This window comes from Xenopus laevis, chromosome 1S (assembly GCF_017654675.1).
Source record: "Xenopus laevis strain J_2021 chromosome 1S, Xenopus_laevis_v10.1, whole genome shotgun sequence".
NCBI lineage: Eukaryota > Metazoa > Chordata > Amphibia > Anura > Pipidae > Xenopus > Xenopus laevis.
In genome coordinates, this window is record NC_054372.1 from 69,472,624 (window position 1) to 69,492,153 (window position 19,530).

The following is a 19,530-nucleotide window of genomic DNA, read 5'->3' on the forward strand; positions in this document are numbered from 1 at the left end:
CGATTAATTGCTCAAAAATGCATACTAAGGCTTTTTTTGAGCAATAATGTGATTTGAGTGTTTTTGCAGACAGTGCCTATTGTTATCTGTGGCAGGGTATTTTCTGGCATTTTGTAGCTGCGACAAAACCACTGGTGACATGTAGTAACGTCTGTCATTGCCCTTTCAGTTGTTAAAAGATTATATAATATACAGGCATGGGATGCAGTAGCTTGTACTTGATCCAAACTAATAATATATAATTAATTCCTATTGGAAGCAGAACCAGCCTACTGGGTTTATTTAATGTTTACATGATTTTCTAGTAGACTTAAGTTATGAAGATCCAAATAAAGTAAAGATCCGTTATCCGGAAAAAACCCAGGTCGTAGACATTCTGGATAACAGGTCCCATACATGTATTTTTCCCTTTTTCAATTGTTTAGCAATATAGTCTCCATGATTGGCTAGAGTAGATCTGTGTAGTGCTCTAAAATAGATAGCAGTTTTTTGAAATTTCTTTAAATTACCAATAAGAAGTAATGTTTTGTGTACACCGTTTGCTTTGGACAGAAACCCTACCTCTATGTTTTTATTTTTAGGATATACCTTAAAATCATTAGTTGACATCTAGTACAACTCCATGTTCATATTTCTTTACTGAATTTATTAATACTTGTACCAAGTTTGTCAGTGCAAATTCTGTTTGTGTTTAGTCTGCAAATTTTGTCTCACAGTAGATCATACATCTATGCTAGTTTAAAATATCCACGACATTTTAAATTACAGTTTTTCATATTTATGACACTTTATTTCGAATAGAATGAAGGCATGCAGTGGCATTGTTTACTGTTTTAGTCAAAGGTAATACAGGCATGGGACCTGTAATCCAGAATGCTTGGGACCTGGGGTTTTCCAGATAACAGACCTTTCAGTAAATTGGATCGTCAAACATTGTCTACTAGAAAATCATGTAAATATTAAATTAACCTAATATGCTGGGTTTGCTTCCAATAAGCATTAATTACCGGTATCTTATTTTGGATCAAGTACAAGGTACTGTTTAATTACTATAGCGAAAAAGGCAATCCTTTTTAAATATCCCAACAAACATTTGGATTCAGTTGATAAAATGGACTCTGGGAGACAACCTTTCTGTAGTTCGGCACTTTCTGGATAATGGATAATAGGTTTTGTTTGTTTGTTTTTGTTATTTACATACACATGCCTTTGTTCAGGCAGGCTGCATCACTGTCCTACTTGCAATCTTCTGTAGCCTTCGGTTGGGTCTAGGGACCCAAGCATGCCCTTCATTGTCTTTCAGGGACTGCCATTCATATTATAAATTCTTTAATTATCTGTTAAGGGGACAGTTTGATCACACTGACCAATTGTCCCATATAAGTCTAGGTGCAATTATTTGGCATACTTTTTTTTTCTTCTGGCAATTTAGTTAAATCACTGGGAAGATGCAAATGTGTCAGTCTTATTGTCCTGTATGTATGCTGTGGCAGGGAAAGTTGTATGGGAGGTTCTAAAGAAGCAAATTAAGAGCAAGGCTTTTCAGATGGAGGTTTATGGGCAGGTAATTTTAATCCACTGTTTGCTTAATTTCTCTGCTTTTTATGATGTCATTTTAGCATAATCTGTTTTTTGAACGCGTGTAATGACAGAATAGGTCTTTGCATGTTTTTTTTTAGCCGGGGGAAGGCTGATCGGTGAGATTTGTCGCCGCAAAGAAGAGGAGATTTGTCGACTGGCGACTAATCTCCCCGAATCTGCCCGTGTGGCCACACCTTTAAGATGGATAAGAGTGGTGTACTTAATGTGCAAACAGAATTGCATTTATTTTTCTATTTATGTCCATAAGAGCTTCTTAAATATGGCAAAAAATGCAAATTGTGAATATTCTGCACTTTGAGTTACGCCACAACTTTGATGGCGGAGAAAATATTCGCAAAACAGTTTTGCAAATTACGAATTTAGATTACTGTCAACACTATTTAGGAGCACAACAACCTCGCACAGTGGGCTCATTTGCCAAAATGCGTTTGCAATGCGAATTCACAAAAAAAAAAGTAAAGATGGGCACAACAGTGCAATATTTTAGCTTTCAGTAAAAAACATGGGCAATACAACCATTTGTGAATAAATATGCGCTGCATGAACTTTAGAAATGAGCCTTGACAGATGCAGCAGTCTTTATTTATACACTATACCTATGCATAACTATACAGAGTGTAACATGAGGCAGAGAAGCACCTTTTACTTCAGTGGAAAAAAAGGTGTGTCATGTTGCGTTGTTGAGCTAAATGTGGCATTAAAGGTGGGTCTGTGTATCTACGTGTTTTAGCTGCACTGTGAACAACCATATTTTCTTTCAAAAAGAAGCCTCATCCATAGAGTTTGGTGAGTAGGTAGACACGCTGCGTGACCAGTGGAGGAGGTTTGAATGCATTTTTATAGAGTGCTGTATTGAGGTGGTGTTGCACATAGTTTATTGTTCATATGTTAAACTCATTTAAACCCGGGTGTATTAGTGTATCAGTCTTACTATGATATATATTTTTTATATTTATGCTCTGCCTTGTAGTTGTTGGTTTTCATTGAGTCAAATTAAAGGTGGGGATGTAAAGGGAGCTGCAACCAACTTGACACGATTTGGAGCCCGTATATAGCTTTACCTCTTTAATACATTTTAAAGAATTCTGGTAGTTGTAGGCCAGCAACATCTGGAGACCCAAGGTTAAGAAGCAGTGCCCTAATGGAAACAATTCTGATTTATTCTTTAGTTTTGGTTACTGTTATCCTAGCCAGTACAGATGTGGCATCTATTCATCCAGAAAGCTGTCCCGTAATTCTGAGCTTTCTACATATCCACGTAATACTGTATATCCAGTACCTGCAGAATGGCATACATATCTTCTACACAGCTCCAAAGAAGCCACCTTCATACTGTTAAGAAAAAATATATACAGTAAAACTTCACTTGTGTGAATATTGTTATTCCATCATAGTGTTTCAGCAATCCTATACTTACTGCACAGAGCTGGAAAGGGGGAGGTACATTCTGCTCTCCAGCTCCATCCATTTTAAATTTTTTAGGGGACCAGGAAAAAATGGTGTCAGGTGTATTATGCAGGTAAAAATCTAGATTGTCAACTACTGAGCATAAAGTAAAAAAAATAGATATGATGTACATAGTAAAAGGTGAGAGAGCATCTGAAGAAAAAAGCATTACAAAGACAGCCATGAAAAGGCATAGTGATCTGGTGTTACACATACATAGTTCAAGGAGCATTAGCATTACCAATATCAGAGTTAGTCCCATCCAAGGACTGCGTACTTTCTCATTTCTTTTCTGAGTAACTCTGTCTTCATGAGTAAATTTGATAAGGGGAATAGCAGTATTAACCAAGCAGATCCAGGTGGATAATGGGAAGAAAGAAGTTCACTGGCACACAGGTAATGCTAGCAGGGTGAGACCCTTGTTTTAAATTTATTTAGTGCGGCATGCAACGTTTCGGGGACAACCCCCTTTGACTTTGAGATCATAATCTAAAGGGGTTGTCCACGAAACGTTGCATGCCGCACTAAATAAATTTAAAGCAAGGGTCTCACCCTGCTAGCATTACCTGTGTGCCAGTGAACTTCTTTCTTCGCATTGTTGAGGGGTTTGCTGATCCCCCGTTTTGCTGGGCACCAGGGACTCAAGTTCCAGGAGGGCCAGGGTGTGCGTTTGTAGTTTAATAATCAATGTTGGTGGATAAGGGCCCATCCAATGTATCGGCACAGATTTTTTTGTATAGGATTAGTAGTGCCCTTATTCTTAGTATACCTTGAATTGTTATGAGGGCATCATCCAGGATTCCAAACAAACAGAATGTTGGTCAGTGCTGTCCAACTTCTGCGGTACTGAGTGCCGGAATTTTTCTGACCTATATGGTGCAGGGCCGATAATGGAAGCCTGTGTTGGCCACTCCCTGTTTTTAGACCACACCCTCTTTAAACCACACCCATGTCACCACAAGACCACATTAATGGTGGTAACACACCAAAAAATCAAATTCTGCTCACTGAGGGATATCACTCATTACTCATATGTGAAAAAGTTAAGTCATATTAAGACATACCCTTAAATCCATATGCCTCATCCTCCCCTGTGTATAACAGCACCCCCAGCACATGATTAAACACCTTTGGGGCCCCTAACAATAATTTTCAAATGCAAAAAAAAAAAAAAACAGAAAAAAATACCAGGTTTATGTTCCACAGGCAGAGCAGGGCACACACAGGCAGAGTATGGCACTCACAGGGGGCATAGTATGGCTCACGCGGAGAATTGGCGGGGCAGATTATGGCACACACGGAGCATGGGGCAGGCAGAGTATGGCACACACAGGGAGCATGGGGTGGCCAGATTATGGTACACACAGGCAGAGAAGGACAGGCAACGTATGGCACACCCAGGGAGCATAGGGAAGGCAGATTATGGCTCACACAGGGAGCATGGGACTGGCAAATTATGGCACACACAAGGAGCATGGGCCGGGCAGAGTATGGCACACACAGGGAGCATGGGGCGGGCAGAGTATGGGACACAGGGATCATTGGGCGGGCAGATTATGGCACACCCAGGGAGCATATGGAAGGCAGAGTATGGCACACAGGGAACATATGGCAGGCAGGAGACAGGGACACCTATCAGGACCACTCTTAAGATGTAATACATACAGTGCTGGTGCCCCTTGTGAACAATGTGGCCAGTTTCAGTCTGGGATTTAGGTGTGAACAATAGAGGTGTTACAAGGCAACAACGCAGTGGGATTACAGTTGTGAATACAGGGCATTACAGTCTGAATTTGAAGTTTAAACAGGTCAGGGTGAAGTTAATCTCTGTAGTGATACTGTTTAAAGGTTACAAATGGTAAGCAGACACAGCAGGAATACTTTCATGTGCGGGGCCACACAACGGGGGGGGGGGGGCACGGCCGCATAGTTGGACAGCCCTGATGTAGGTGATAGAATGTGGGGAAAGCCAAGGTTCTTGTTCAACCAATATGTATTTATGACTGGACATGATAAAAAGGAGCTTATTGGGCAGCAATTTTCCCCATGCAGACTGGAATATGAATAGGAGAGGGCCTGAATAGAAAGGAGAGTAATAAGAAGTAGCAATAGCAAAAATTGCAGCCTTACAGAGCAGTTGTTTTTAGATGGGGCCAGTGACCCCTATTTGAAAGCTGGAATGAGTCAGAAGAAGCAAATAATTAAACTTTAAAAATTAAAATATGAAGAACAATTGAAAATTGCTTAGAATTGGCAATTCTATAACATACTAAAAGTTAACTTAAAGGTGAACCACCCCTTTTAAAGGAACATTTCAGTCTAAAAACTGGATAAATAGGCTGTGCAAAATAAAAAATGTTTCTAATACAGATAGGCAAAAATGTAATATGTAAAGGCTGGAATGAATAGCATCTATGACCCATGTGCCCCCCCCCCCCTTCTGACCCATAGATGGTTCGATTTACACATTTGGCGACATTGTCAATTGAGCGGATCTTGCACTGTTATGCTTACTTTGAATGGGAGATATTGGACTCATCCGATTGTGGCCCTAGGGCCCAATCACAATCTGATCACAAGTAATGCAGTCGTGGCATTGAGGACCACATCAGGGAACCAGTGGGGCCCTCAATCTGATGGCAATTTTAAGCCTGCCTGATTTTCAGCCATATAATGATCAGGTAAGCCTGTAGGGGGGGAGCCCTATACATTGACTTTGTCGGCAGCTTTTATCGTCTTGTGTATGGCCAACTTAACTGTTTGCTTTTGAATCTGACTTGCATGCTTAGGATCAAAGGCAAACTCACTTAACATTTATGTCCCATGTAGCCCCCCTTAAAGTTGCTGACTAAAGCTTACCATAGACATGCAGATTTTATACTTTGTGTGACAAACGCTTTTTTCGTTTCAGTCTAGTGATCTACCATTAACCATTCAGATTAAAATAAGTAGGAAAAATAACAAATTAGACAATGTTCTGGCCATTAATTGACAGAAATCATACAAAAGTTATGTCCGACAAATAGTATTGACAGTCACCCATTGATATTGTCAGATAAGCAATTCATGCAGATATATTATTGATAGCCAATATAAATCTTTTAACCTTTCCCATCGATTGAACGACCAATTACCATGGTACAAAAAATTTCGGGACGATCCAAACATGGCCCAAAAGTCTTACAAATCTTCTTTTCATACAAAGGTATCTTTGAGTCTATGGGCAGCTTAAAGAGATACTGGCATCATAAAATAACATTTTTTATTATCTATCATAACATTGTCTTTGAAAGCTATGTATAATTTTGCCATAAAAGTATTTGCCTGATTCTTTTACATTACCTTTCTTGCTACCCTGTTCCTCTATGAGTGGGCTGCCATGTTTGTGCAGCAGGAGTCCCTTAGCATTAGAAACTCTGACAGGTTAAGAAGGGACAGTCAGGATGGCAAAACAGTCAGGTTTAGGAACTTCAAGTGACAATTACTTACAAAAGCAGAACTATCAGCAAAAAACATGACCTAAAGGTAACTTTTCATGTAGATTAATATTTTGAAAATAAGTTTTTTAGTGTCAGTATCACTTTAAGAGTTCGAGAAATGTAAAGCAGATATTTGGATTCTGGTTATTATTTTGCAGAATATTTTCACTCCAGCCTTTATAGATTGACCTGAAAAACTGACTCGCCCAAATGTTGTTATAATGCAACTCCCAGTTTGTGTAAAGTAAAGCTGGCCGTACACCGAGAGATCGCCAAACGAGCGGCTCTCTCCCCGATATACCCACCTTGAGGTTGGCGATATTGGGATGATCCGATCGTGGGCCCTAGAGCCCAAAGATCGGATCATAATTCACAGAATAAGGGCGGTCGGATCACGGGACCACATCAACGAACAGATGCGGCTGAGATCCGACTTGATTTTTAGTCCTGCCCGATCAACGTTTGGCCAACCTTCGGCCAGATATCGATCTGAGAAAGCCCGTTGGAGGGCCACATACACGGGCCAATAAGCTGCCAACTCGGTCTTTCCGCAGCTTTTATCAGCCAGTGGTCTTCCACCACTGAATACCTCCCAACATTTTGGAAATAAAAAGAGGGACAAAAAAGTTGCAGCGCGTATCCTGGCGATGTTTTTTGACAACACCCATTTTTTGTGGCCACTTCCCCTATTTTTACAACATTTTTCAGGTTATAAAAGTTTGAACATATTTTTGTGTTTTTTTAATTTTTTGTTAATGAAGTTGAATTGCCCTTTAAGCTGAGTCTAACTTTTCCCAAGGGACCTGTTATCTTATATTGTTACAATTACTTATTTGCTTATCTAGATTGCTTATCTAGATGCATTTGAATTGTTACAAAAGTATCTTATCTTCTGCTGTGGCTGTTCTGGTATCTTTGCCAAAAGCCAATTGTTAGGGTAAGGCCAGACGAGGAGATTCGGGGAGATTTTGTCGCCTGGCGACTTATCGCCACGTCTTTTGCGCGACTCTCTCCCCGAACTGCCTCAGCGTCTTTTCCCCATAGGCTACAGCGCAAAATCGCCTGCGCTAAAGCACACGCGGCGATGTGTTTTCAATAGTCGCCGAAAATTGCCTCAGTGAGGCAACTTTGGGCGACTATTGAAAATGCATCGCCGCGAAAAAAACGCAAAATTGCCTGCGCTAATGCACACGCGGCGATGCGTTTTCAATAGTCGCCCAAAATTGCCTCAGTGAGGCAATTTTGGGCGACTATTGAAAACGCATCGCCGTGTGTGCATTAGCACAGGCGATTTTGCGCTGTAGCCTATTGAAAACGCATCGCTGCGTGTGCATTAGCGCAGGCGATTTTGCGCTGTAGCCTATGGGGAAAAGACGCTGAGGCAGTCCGAGGAGATAGTCACGCAAAAGATGTGGCGATAAGTCGCCAGGCGACAAAATCTCCCCGAATATCCTCGCCTGGCCTTACCCTTAGAAACTTTGTTTCTTTTTCTGGCTGTTCAGCGCAGAGAAAAACTGGACTTTCCACTACAAATGATGGACTGCAGGTTGAGCTGTCAAAAAGAGGGACTGTCCCTCTAAAAACGGGACAGTTGGGAGGTAGACCACAAGATTTTTATTTAATGATTTTACTGCTGTATTAAATTACATAGCAGTGGTGATGTTCTAAATATCTCCTTTGTAAACAAACAACAACAAAAAAAAATATCATGCAGTTACATTTCAAAATTAAAGGGAGGTAAAAACCCAGCTTCTGTGACTTTAAAATCAGACTGAGTCACCCCTGCAAGTTGGTAGAGGCCTGTGTTGAAACTGCAGAGCTGCTCCAGGCGAGAATCGAACCTTCCATTTCCTGTTCCCTCTGACAGATGAAGGTTCTGCTGGCACTGATCTAATCATAGTGCAGCAATAGATATGACTGAAAAACATAGTGGAAACAGCAGCTGAAATGGAAGCATATGTTTTAGAAGACATCCTTGAGGTATGGAGAGGCTTGTAGCTGCCAGAGAGCTGCAGAGGCAATGGGGGGAGGAGAGTGACGGATATCTGGATAATGCGTGCAAGGCAAGCTGGAAGATTATCTAGACCTTGTGTGTATATCTCCTTGTGGTTATTGTGATCCATGACCGCTGTAAAGATTTGCACATTTGTAACAGGTTTTTGTTCATTCTGTTATACATGCTGCTTATGACTATTATATCTAGAAAGTGTCAAAAAAATGCCCTTAAATGACATAAAATGCCTGCATGTCTGTGACCTTTAGATTAACTCATTAGAAGGTGGGGTCTGCAAAGCAGCTTTCTGTGGGTTTAGTATCCTATGTCTTGCACAATTAATTTACCTAAAGAGGCCTTACCCTCTGATTATCCTTTACAGAATGAAACTTGCTGATTTATCTTTTCCTTCTCTATTTTCTCTGCTGTGCTGTTTGAAAATCAGTATGAGCCTGACCTCTTAAGTAGGCATAGTATATTGTATCTTTTTTTTTATTTATTTTTTTAATATCTTGTGCCTTTATTTACACCATACAGATACATAGCATATGCTTTATTTCTTTTGTAGTCATTTATGACATTCAGATGCTGCAGTTTTCTCCCCATTTCCCAAAGCAGCTAGAGGCATAAGGTTTATTTAACCCTACCTATTCTGCTCTTAGACCGATTTTCCTCTTTTCCCCTTTTCCCCCCTGCTTAAAGTTTTGGGTTTCCAACTATGAAGTAATACAATCTTGAATGTAAAATTAACATTATAGCTATAGTCTCTCAGTGGGTGAACCATGGTTCAGCTGATAGGATGTGGCACCTGCTTACTTAATTCTGAGCCTCTGAGTTCAATGTATTGAACATGAGAACATGGTAGTTCATGCAGAACTATAACTTAAGCCCCATATATCTGGGGGCAAAACTTGCAGAACTACAACAGAGCTGGATGGAAGCCGTGTTAAAGCCATAACTACAACTGCATCATGATTATAAAGCAGCACAAATTGTCTGATTAACTGAAAAAAAAGGTTCAAGGCAGTTCAGGTTGCTGGGTAATTCCTGTTGATGGTGGTAGGAGTGTAAATGTGCAGAATTGTGTTGGATATATCATCTGCCAAACTGGCATCCACAGGGTTAGGTAGATTATTTTTAAACACAAACAGTGTGAATTAAAGGGGTGGTTCACCTTTAAGTTTAGTATGTTATAGAAGGCCAATTTTAAGCTACTTTTCAGTTGGTCTTCATTCATTTTTTTTATAGTTTTTTAATTAGTTGTCTTTTTCTTCTGACTTTCCAGATTCCAAATTGGGGGGGGGGGGGTCACAGACCCCATCTAAAAAAAAAACAAATGCTCTGTAAGGCTACAAATATTTTGTTATTGCTACTTTTTATTGCTCATCTTTCTATATTCATATTCCAGTCTCTTATTTAAATCAGTGTATGGTTGCTAGTCATGGTTGCTGAAATTGAAAACTGGAGAGCCACTGAATAAGAAGTTAAATAACTCAAAAACTACAAATTAAAAAAGGAAAACCAGTGGCACATGGGCCAAACTATGGTGAATTGCACGCACTTAATATATGCAAAACACCTTGCACCCTTGTTACCCTGCATATGTATAGAGTGACCAGGTAGATAAAAATTAAAAAATCAAAACCAATTGTAAATTTTCTCAGAATATCACTCTTTATATCATACTAAACGTTAACTGAAAGGTGAACAACCCCATTTGGAGCTTCTTCGGACCATAAAGGGGCTGCTATGAATTACAAAAAGCTGTTAGTGTCCTGTAAAACATTTACATATCGAGTTTAGTGTTCTCACTTGTGTCGTAACTCATGGACAGGTGTATTTGTGTAAACATGGGTAAATGTACCCCCATAAACTGTTCCAAGTTCCGTGCAACTCTGTAGTGCAGGAGTGCCCAAAAGGTAGATCAGGATTTAGCTGGGGATCAGTATTCTTTCTATTGTGTACACATGGGCTTCTGTATCAGACTTCCTGACTTCAGCTTAAACCTCCTTGCCCCTGGCGTGAGCATGCTCAGTTGCTCCTCTCCCCCCCCCCTATTATTTATTTGCTGTAATCGAAACCCAGAGCTATAAGTGAGCAAGGAAAGACTCAGGCAGGAAGTGATGTCACACCAAGTTAATACTGCAGCTGCTATCCTAAACTAACAGAGAGCTTCTAGAGCTTTTTATGATAAAACATTCTACAGAATAAATAAAGCATTCTAGCTTGCACTATTGCAGTTTATCTATTGGCAATAAAATGCCTCCGTAGCTTTCCTTCTCCTTTAAAGCCCTGTCAACAGACACCCTCCTGTTTCATTCTTTTCATTGATATGTATTATGTTAAGAGGTTACATAAGAAGGATTGTTTGTTAAATATAGCAATATACATGTTTTCATAAATTAATATTTAAATAATATTTTCCATGGAACAGAATGCTAACAATATTTTGCGTATGTAGATCATAATGGGACAACATCACTAAAAGTATGGGCACTCCAATTGTAATGCAAATGAGGCCTGAAAGTGAAACTGAAAGGTTACTATTAAATTATTGCAATTGTGTATGCGGTGTGCTGTGTTTTTTGGTAAAACCATGTACTAAACACGGATTTCATCAATTCAGCTTTTAATTCTAACTTAAAATCTTTAATGAAAATAGAATTAGCATGATCCTGTGGAGCAGTTCACAGGATACCACTAGTCTGAATTCTGTTCTTTATGCCAGGCTCTATAGTCTTAGAATACATTGCCATTTGAATATAAATGTATTTATTTATTTTGTAATATTTAAATAAATATTACAATATTTAAAACCTTATTACTTTTTTACTCCTTTTCTTTGGAATACTTGCAGTTAGTGGAGTTGGTGGGGAAAAATGTTACACCTGTCCAAACAACTGTAAAACCAGATTACATTAATCCTTTTGTGAATGCAGGCGAGATAATTATAGGTTAAACTGGACATTGGCATCACTTTGGTTCCTCTGGTAATCTCCCACACACTAAAGCAAAGGGTGCTCTCTACCTGCATATTTTTAGTCGCTTAGAGAAGGGGATCCACTCTGTGCCCGAGTTTCTTTCATCTGATCCACTTGCATGTGTGATACAGAGTGGATGTAGACCCAAAACTTAAAGCAATGTTAAAGCGTGTTATTTGCACAAATAAAAAAATTAAACCAATAATCGGAGTGCTGCTGCAGCAATTGTTTTCATCCCAAAACTTAAAGCAATGATCTTAAAGGATAACTAAAACACCCCTTTAGGCAAAAGTCCCCACTTTCCCACCTCCCTGCCTACCCCATGCACAGTGTTATACTGAATGCACATGCACAGTGGAGCTCCTGGGTGCCAACTTTGTCACTTTGCTATTCTTTGTTTCCTGAACGCTTTATTGGTGCATGCACAGCTGGAGCAATCTTTCTGTTTGTTACAACTTTGCATGCGCTGAAAGTAACAGAAATTGCCGAAGGAAAGAAGCCACGAAGAATAAGAAGCGCAGGAAGATGGCGCCAATGAGTTTCGCTACGCTGACTCTGCATGTGCGGTCAGTATTTCAAGAGGGGACACAATTCAGGTGTAACACTGTGCAGGGGGGAGGCAGGGAGGGGGGTCAGTGGTAATTTTTGCCTAAAGGGGAATTAGTTCTCCTTTAAGGGCTATTCCACACGGGGAGATAGCGGCGCGTTTGCGGTCGCGGCGACAAAGCGCCGCGACAGTCGCCGCGACCGGCGCAGGCGACAGTTTTGTATGGGCGCCTATGTAAAAACGCCTGTGCTAACCACACGAGGCGATGCGCTTTTCAACAGTCGCCTGAAAATGCCTCGCCAGGCTTTTTCAGGCGACTGTTGAAAAGCGCATCGCCTCGTGTGGTTAGCACAGGCGTTTTTACATAGGCGCCCATACAAAACTGTCGCCTGCGCCGGTCGCGGCGACTGTCGCAGCGCTTTGTCGCCGCGACCGCAAACGCGTCGCTATCTCCCCGTGTGGACTAGCCCTAAGGCTGTCCTCTGTTTGTTTGGCTGTGTGTGACTGCACGCAAGTGGATCTTATTCAAATCAATGGAGATAGGTCACGGTACAGATCCTCTTCTCTCATCCTGAAAAAAATACATATGCTCAGAGCAGCAGGAGGGCCAGTGCTCTGTGTGCCCTTGGCCTAAAGGGGAAGTTTTGTATTCATTACAGAAACTTCATCTGATAAAAAGTGTCTGCATCAGCAGATGAGCCCCCTCTGTGGAAATACACCTATAACTTTTATGCTTTACATTAATAAAGGACTGCTTATTTAATCCAAATCATATTTGTGTACAAATGTAAGCGAACTGAGTCCTAGCTTTGTGTATTTTTTAATTAAGGCTCATATTACACATGATTTGGCAAGTTCTATTTATGGTTAAATGTACCTATACCACTGGTCCATTATACTTTGTGGCATAGCATTTTCTTGTCACAGATGAAAAATCTTCATGAGCCAAAAATGCAACTTTAATGCAATTAAACAAATGGCAATGATCTGTTGATGTCTGTGTAGAGTTTCTCAGCTGATCTAAGCAAGATGTCTGTTTGCTCTCTATAAATGCATACATGCAGCTAGTAATATTTTGTGTAACCTGTTAATTTACTGCCTGAATATGTGAAAGACTGTGATATACTATTTAGAGTACAATTTCAATGTTACACTTATTTTTGTTATAAGAAAACAATATACTATTGTAATTCTTCTGTGCTGAAATTGGAGCCATTTGGATTCATAATTACTTTAGGGGAAGCATGGCAGGAGAGCTATGGCAGATTTAATAACTTAAAGTCCATCAATTTAAAGTACAAACATTTTTAAGTACAAAATATAGAATGAGACAGAGTTGGGCAGCAGTTGAACAGAAGTTGGACTGAAAACTCCCAGCAAACATTGGACATCTCATTGATACATCACTTCTCATCAGTACTTCTATAAACAAGATAAGCCTGATTATACCATGTAACTATATTTAATTTGATTGCCTTCTTTTTCTCTCTCTCCTCTATACTTCTGCACATATCCTCTGCACTCTAACATCCATCAAACTGTACTGAAATTGTAATCTCCTCTTCACTGCTCCCATCACCCTCTCTCAATCTAAGCACCCTGTCTTGCATTGTTAAATCCCCTCTCTATCCACTAACACAACGGTGGAGAAAGTCACTGAGACTGATCCTGACTTCATCCACTTCAAATTCATGCTCTCCTGCTACAATCAAGCTCTAACCAAAATTTGATAAAGAGGCTCATATAACACAGAAACCCATAATATAACCATCACAATTATCTGTTTCTTCAAAAAAATATGAATAAATGCCATTTTTATGCTGAAATCAAGCTGTTAAACAGTTCTCTTTCTGCATCATTTAGAATTCTGGCAGGGAAGGAGGGACTAAACACTGATGTTACAAATTGTAACAACTTCTCAATAGCTTAAGGTGGCCATACACTGCGAGATCGCCAAACGAGCGGATCACTCCCCTATATGCCCACCTTGATGTTGGCAATATCAGGCTGATATGATTGTTATCAGATCATAACAAAGGGGTAAACGGGCGGTCGGATCGCAGAACCGCATCAACAAAGAGATGCGGTCTGACGGGAGTTTGTCCTGTCCAATCGACATCCCGCCAATATCGATCGGGGAAGACCGTCGGAGGGCCCCATACATGGGCCAATAAGCTGCCGACTTGGACTGCCTGTGGCTTTTATCGGCCTGTGTATGGCCACCTTTACAGACAGCATGCAGGAACTACGTAACCCACAATGCATTGATTGCACTGTGATGTTCAGTTCCTTATTGAAATCATGTCTGTAGGGAATTGTGGGGTTTGAAGAATGCAGGCTAAGAACAGATGGCTGCTGATACAAAGTAACAGCAGTCAGCCAGCTCAGAAAAGTAGTCAGACAGATCAGCAGGTGGCTAGGCTTAGGGAACTGTTCCAAACCATTAAAAAAAATCATGAAAAGTCTGCATATTTTTTAATATATATTGCAAAGTTGCTTGAAATTATGTTTACTTTTCAAAAAGCCTTAGTTACATTTGTGTGGTATTCCCCTTTAATATCCACTCTGTCCTCTAAATCCCCCTCCACCCATTGATGTAACTGCCCAAGATCTTGCTCATTCTTTTAATAAAAAAAATTGATCTCATTAGACTAAGCATACCGCCTAACAACAATCTCAGCATAACGTGCAGGCCACTCACATCTACTTTGCACTCCTTCACCTCCGCCACTGTAGATGAAGTTGGCAAACTTCTAGCCTGCTCAAAACCCACAACCTGCTCTCTTGACCCCATACCCTCACTCCTTCTTTATCCAATTTCTGATGCACTCTCTCCTGCACTTACCCATCTATTTAACCTTTCACTCTCCACTGGTACTTTTCCATCCTTATACAAACAAGCACTTATCATTCCAATCCTCAAAAAAAACCTTCCCTTGATCACAGCTCTCCCGCTAACTATCCTCTGGTTTCCCTTCTTACATTAGCATCCAAATTACTGGGAAGGCTTGTTTACAAACGCCTGATCCAGCATCTCACTCTTAACTCCCTTCTCGACTCCCTGCAATCTGGCTTCTGCCCAACACACTCAACTGAAAGTACACTCACAAAAGTAACCAATGATCTTCTACTGGCAAAGTATAAAGGTCATTATTCCATACTAATTCTTCTCGATCTCTGCAGCCTTTGACACAGTTGACCACCTGCTCCTCCTAGACATTCAATACTCAGCTGGCATGCGTGACACTGCTGTTTTATGATTGAAATCTTATCTGTCTGAACGTTCCTTTAAAGTTGCCTTCTCTAACTCTACTTCTACTACATTCCCTCTCTGTCGGAGTTCCTCGAGGTTCTGCTCTAGGCCTTCTGCTGTTCTCGCTCTATACTTCTATAGGAAAAGGTATTCAGTCGTTTGGACTTCAGTATCACCTTTATGCTGATGACATTCAACTCTACTTGTCTACTCCTGACCTAACTCCTTCTGTTCTTTCCCAAGTTACAGACTGCCTCTCTGCAGTCTACTCCTGGATGTCACAGCGCCAACTGAAACTGAACTTTTCAAAAACAGAACTCATTATATTTCCTCCAAGATCTTCCCCTGTCCTTTCATTCCACCACACAGACATGCTGCCTAGGAGTTATCCTCCTGTCTTTCACCACACATACACTTGCAAAATCTTGTTGTATTCAACTGTGCAACATTGCCCAAATACAACCATATCTTAGTTCAGAATCAATCAAAACACTTATTCAGTCCCTTATCTCCCACCTTGATTACTGCAATCTTCTCCTCGCAGGTATTTCAACAATTCACCTTTCACAACTCCAATTTGTTCATTTATTCATTTCATCTATCTCACTGCTCAACATCACTACTAAGCTCTATAGTTAGTATAGCTATGGCTATATAGAATTTAATTAAAAGTAGGGATGGGTGTATGTATGGATGCTGGGTTTTCATTTGGAGGGGTTGAACTTGATGGACTTTGTCTTTTTTCAACCCAATTTAACTATGTAACTATCAGCTGCTCCCATATGCATATCCCTTCACTGGATCCCAATCTCCTCTAGTATCAAATTCAAATTACCCACCTGTTTAAAGAAGCATATTCAATTTACCTTAATTAATCAATCCATCAATCAATCATTGCTGTATCATTAATTATAAAATTGTTTCTAAAATCCTAATGTCTCATTATTATACCCTAACTTTTAGTTTGAAACTCAAATATGTAGGGCCCTCTAATCATATTGTTCTCTGTAAACCTTTGTTTGTTTTACACCATGTCTTCCCTCTTTGTTACAACTAATGGTGGCCATACACGGTCAGATAAAGCTGCCGATATCGGTCGTTTGGACCGATTTGACAGCTTATCTGCCCGTGTATGGGGGCTTCCGACGGGTTTTCCCGATCTATATCTGGCCATGATATCGATCGGGAAGGTTGGATTTTTACCTGACCGACCCGTCGGAGCCCCTTGGCCCATACGGCCGAACGTTCGAATTACCCCCGATATAGCCATGCAGTTAGTGGCATATCGGGGAAAGATCCGCTCGTTTGGCGATGTCGTCAACCCAGCGGATCTTTGAGTCTATGGCTACCTTAAGGTAAAGCACGCTGTATCTTGTCGGCACTATTTAAATAAATGATGATGCTAATTAAGCAAATAAAATTATTTCTAGTCATGCAGTGGGTGCTAAAGAAAGGTTACACTCACTGCAACTGAACTCGTGTGTTTCGACTGAATTTGTCATGCAAATGCAAGCTTTAGCAAACAACTCTTTGGTTGGTAGCTTATGGGCATAAATACTTGGGGCAAACTGAAGGTCTGTCTTACTTTGGGCTTAAACATTTGGTTGAGCAAGGGCATTGACTAGACTGGGCAAATATCAATCTGTTTGGAAAGCCTCAAATGGAGCTTTTCAGCCCAGGGTCTATTTAAAGCAGTCAAATTGAACTACTGCCTTATAACAGAACCCCATGTATCCTTCATTAGCCTGGGTACACATATATATTGGTAGCATTGGTTGCCTGCCATTGACTTTACTAAATTATCAACTTCATTGTCTTTAATTTCCTCTCTCACAAGACACTATATACTTTTCCCATTTCAATTAATCAGTTCTAATTTTCTGTACAGCAAATCGGCAAGTTTTGTAGTTTTGCTACTCATTAATTTGTCAGCAAATGTAATGCGTTTTGTATTTAAATTGCTGCATTTTCTTGACCTTGTTTGTAGAGTGTAAACTTTTTTGGGGAGGGCCCTCTTTACCTCTTGTATTGGTTATTGGTGGTTTTAGTGTGTTTTACACCCATTTATTGTGCAACACTGCAGAATATGTTAGCATTTTATAAATACGTGTTAATACAGTCTACCTGTACTATTGCCTATATTAGTTTATATTCTGGCTTGTTTTCAATAAGCATTTTAAAATGAATGTAAAAACTACAAATTTTGTTGTGCCACAGGCAGATTAGATGTTTTGTTTTTTTTTAATGTAAGTTTTTGGAGAAATGTATGTAGTTAAAGGACCAGTAACACAGAAAATCCTTTCTAAAGCTTTAGCGACTGGCTTCCGGTTTGAGGATGTGATGTGATGAGAGCTGCTGTGGAGCGCAAACGTAGGTGTCTGGCACAACTGAAGTCGCCCTATCGCCTTTTTAGAGGTAGAGAACTTTTTTAATGGTCATTGTAAATAAAGCACTTGAAATACCAAACATTGTGCAGGGTAGATGGATTGTTAGAAGGTTATAGAATACATGTTTAACTTTATCTTTAGTGTTACTAGTTCTTTAAATAAAGTAGATTTATGAGTGTTTTCTTCCCCTATGTTCCTTTTGTGGGAATATTGATTGGATAATTAAATTCAGTATACTTAACACTGCTACATATAATCTTTTTAAAAGGGGTTTTCACCTCCCAACACTTATCAGTTCATTTGTTTTCATATAGTTCACCAGGAATAAATATTTTTTTCAATCACTTTTCTATTTGTGACAGTTTTTTTAATATTGAAGTTTAAAGTTTCATATTTCTGAAGCAGCTGAGGGGTGGGGTCGCCAACTCTGTAAACTGTTCTAAATTGATACATTCAATTGATTCATTTGTCCTTCGTACCTGCTGAACAGAATCCCTGAGTTTCTTAAAGAGTTTTCTTTTGCCTCACAAGGAAACTTCGGACGACTTTGGAAAGCCAAAGCGATCCGAGTGCCATCCTGCTGGCGATTTGCATTCTAGCCGGCGTTCCCTTTAACCAATTCCATATCGGAGCTGACATTGGTATTCTTTGCCTACACCTGGAACCAATGCATTGCCCTGGGTTCATGTACATATGGTGACTTTATGCAGTTTAAGTTTTCCTCAGCATGCATTGCTTATTCAGGAATGTTTATAAACACTGTTACACAATTCCATGATCTGAAAGTTCAGCAGTTAGCTGTACAAGTTTCATGACCTTTGCTCAGTATTTTTGAGCAAACAATGTTAAAGGGATACTTTCCTCATAGTATTACTTTGTAAATCTCATTAATTTTTACACAAGATTTCTGTTATTTTGTTATCCAATTGGTTTGATCACTGTCAGAAATCAAAACTCCCATGGGATGCTTTTTGTTTTCAGTTCTGTGCACAATAAGCCACAAAATTCCTATCTGTGATTGACAAACTGTGGGGCTTGAAACAGTATCAAAGGGAGCTCAGCCTCTAGGCCAGTCAGACCGACATTTGGGGAGGATGGCCACTACTAGCCTTCCTGCATATACCTGAAATCCAGGGTAAAGTTCAGTTTGGATAAGATCTGGGGTGAATATATAATTTTGCAATCCTATTTATTCATGGAAGAATGTGTGATCAACGGTTTTCTATATTCCTTTCACAAGCTTTAAGTGACCCTAGCCAAGTGGTAGTTAACATGTACTACTACTGCATTAGTGTACACAGGAGAGCATATGTAAGTGCAGTCATCTAAAAAGGCTTCGCTATATTGCTTGCTGCTTCCCAGCGTCATCTTTTCCATAGCTGCTGTGTGGTCCTGTCATGGATCTTTGTAACACCCCATTTTTAACTTAGTTGCATTTTTTTGGTTTTTAACCTTCTGGGGTATGCCATTAGTTCTATAAAATGTGCAGACTTTGCCTAATATAAAATGTCTGTCGAGGCAGCTGCTAGAATTGCCAGCCTTTGACATTGAACTGACACTACCTGCCTGCAGGCTGCAATGGCAACATTTTGCAAGGGTTTTTCTTGCCAGTTTTGTACAGGTTTCAGAACCTGCTGTGAGAGATGGGTCATGCTCTGTAAGGCTACACATTTCTTGTTATTGCTACTTTTTATTACTCCTCTTTCTAGTTAAGCCCTTTCCTAAATATATTCCAGTCTCTTGTTCAAACCAATGCATGGTTGCTAGGGTACTTTGGACCCTAGAACCAGATGGCAAACTGCAGAGCTGCTGAATAAAAAGCTAAATAACTTATAAACCACA

At 40.0% G+C, this 19,530-nt stretch overlaps 1 protein-coding gene across 6 annotated transcripts in view; it reads left to right on the plus strand.

The window, feature by feature from the left end:
* LOC108704484 (ankyrin repeat domain-containing protein 17) overlaps positions 1–19,530 on the plus strand; it is a 91,361-nt gene that overhangs the window by 4,867 nt on the left and 66,964 nt on the right. Inside the window, exon 1 of one of the 6 annotated variants that reach the window (XM_041579706.1) lies at positions 8,387–8,507. The exons of the other annotated variants lie outside the window; for them this stretch is intronic. Within the exon in view, the coding sequence (XP_041435640.1) occupies positions 8,475–8,507 (33 nt within the window). The 5' untranslated portion in view covers positions 8,387–8,474. Of the gene's footprint in view, positions 1–8,386; positions 8,508–19,530 lie in introns of those variants that run through there. 6 annotated transcript variants of the gene reach the window in all.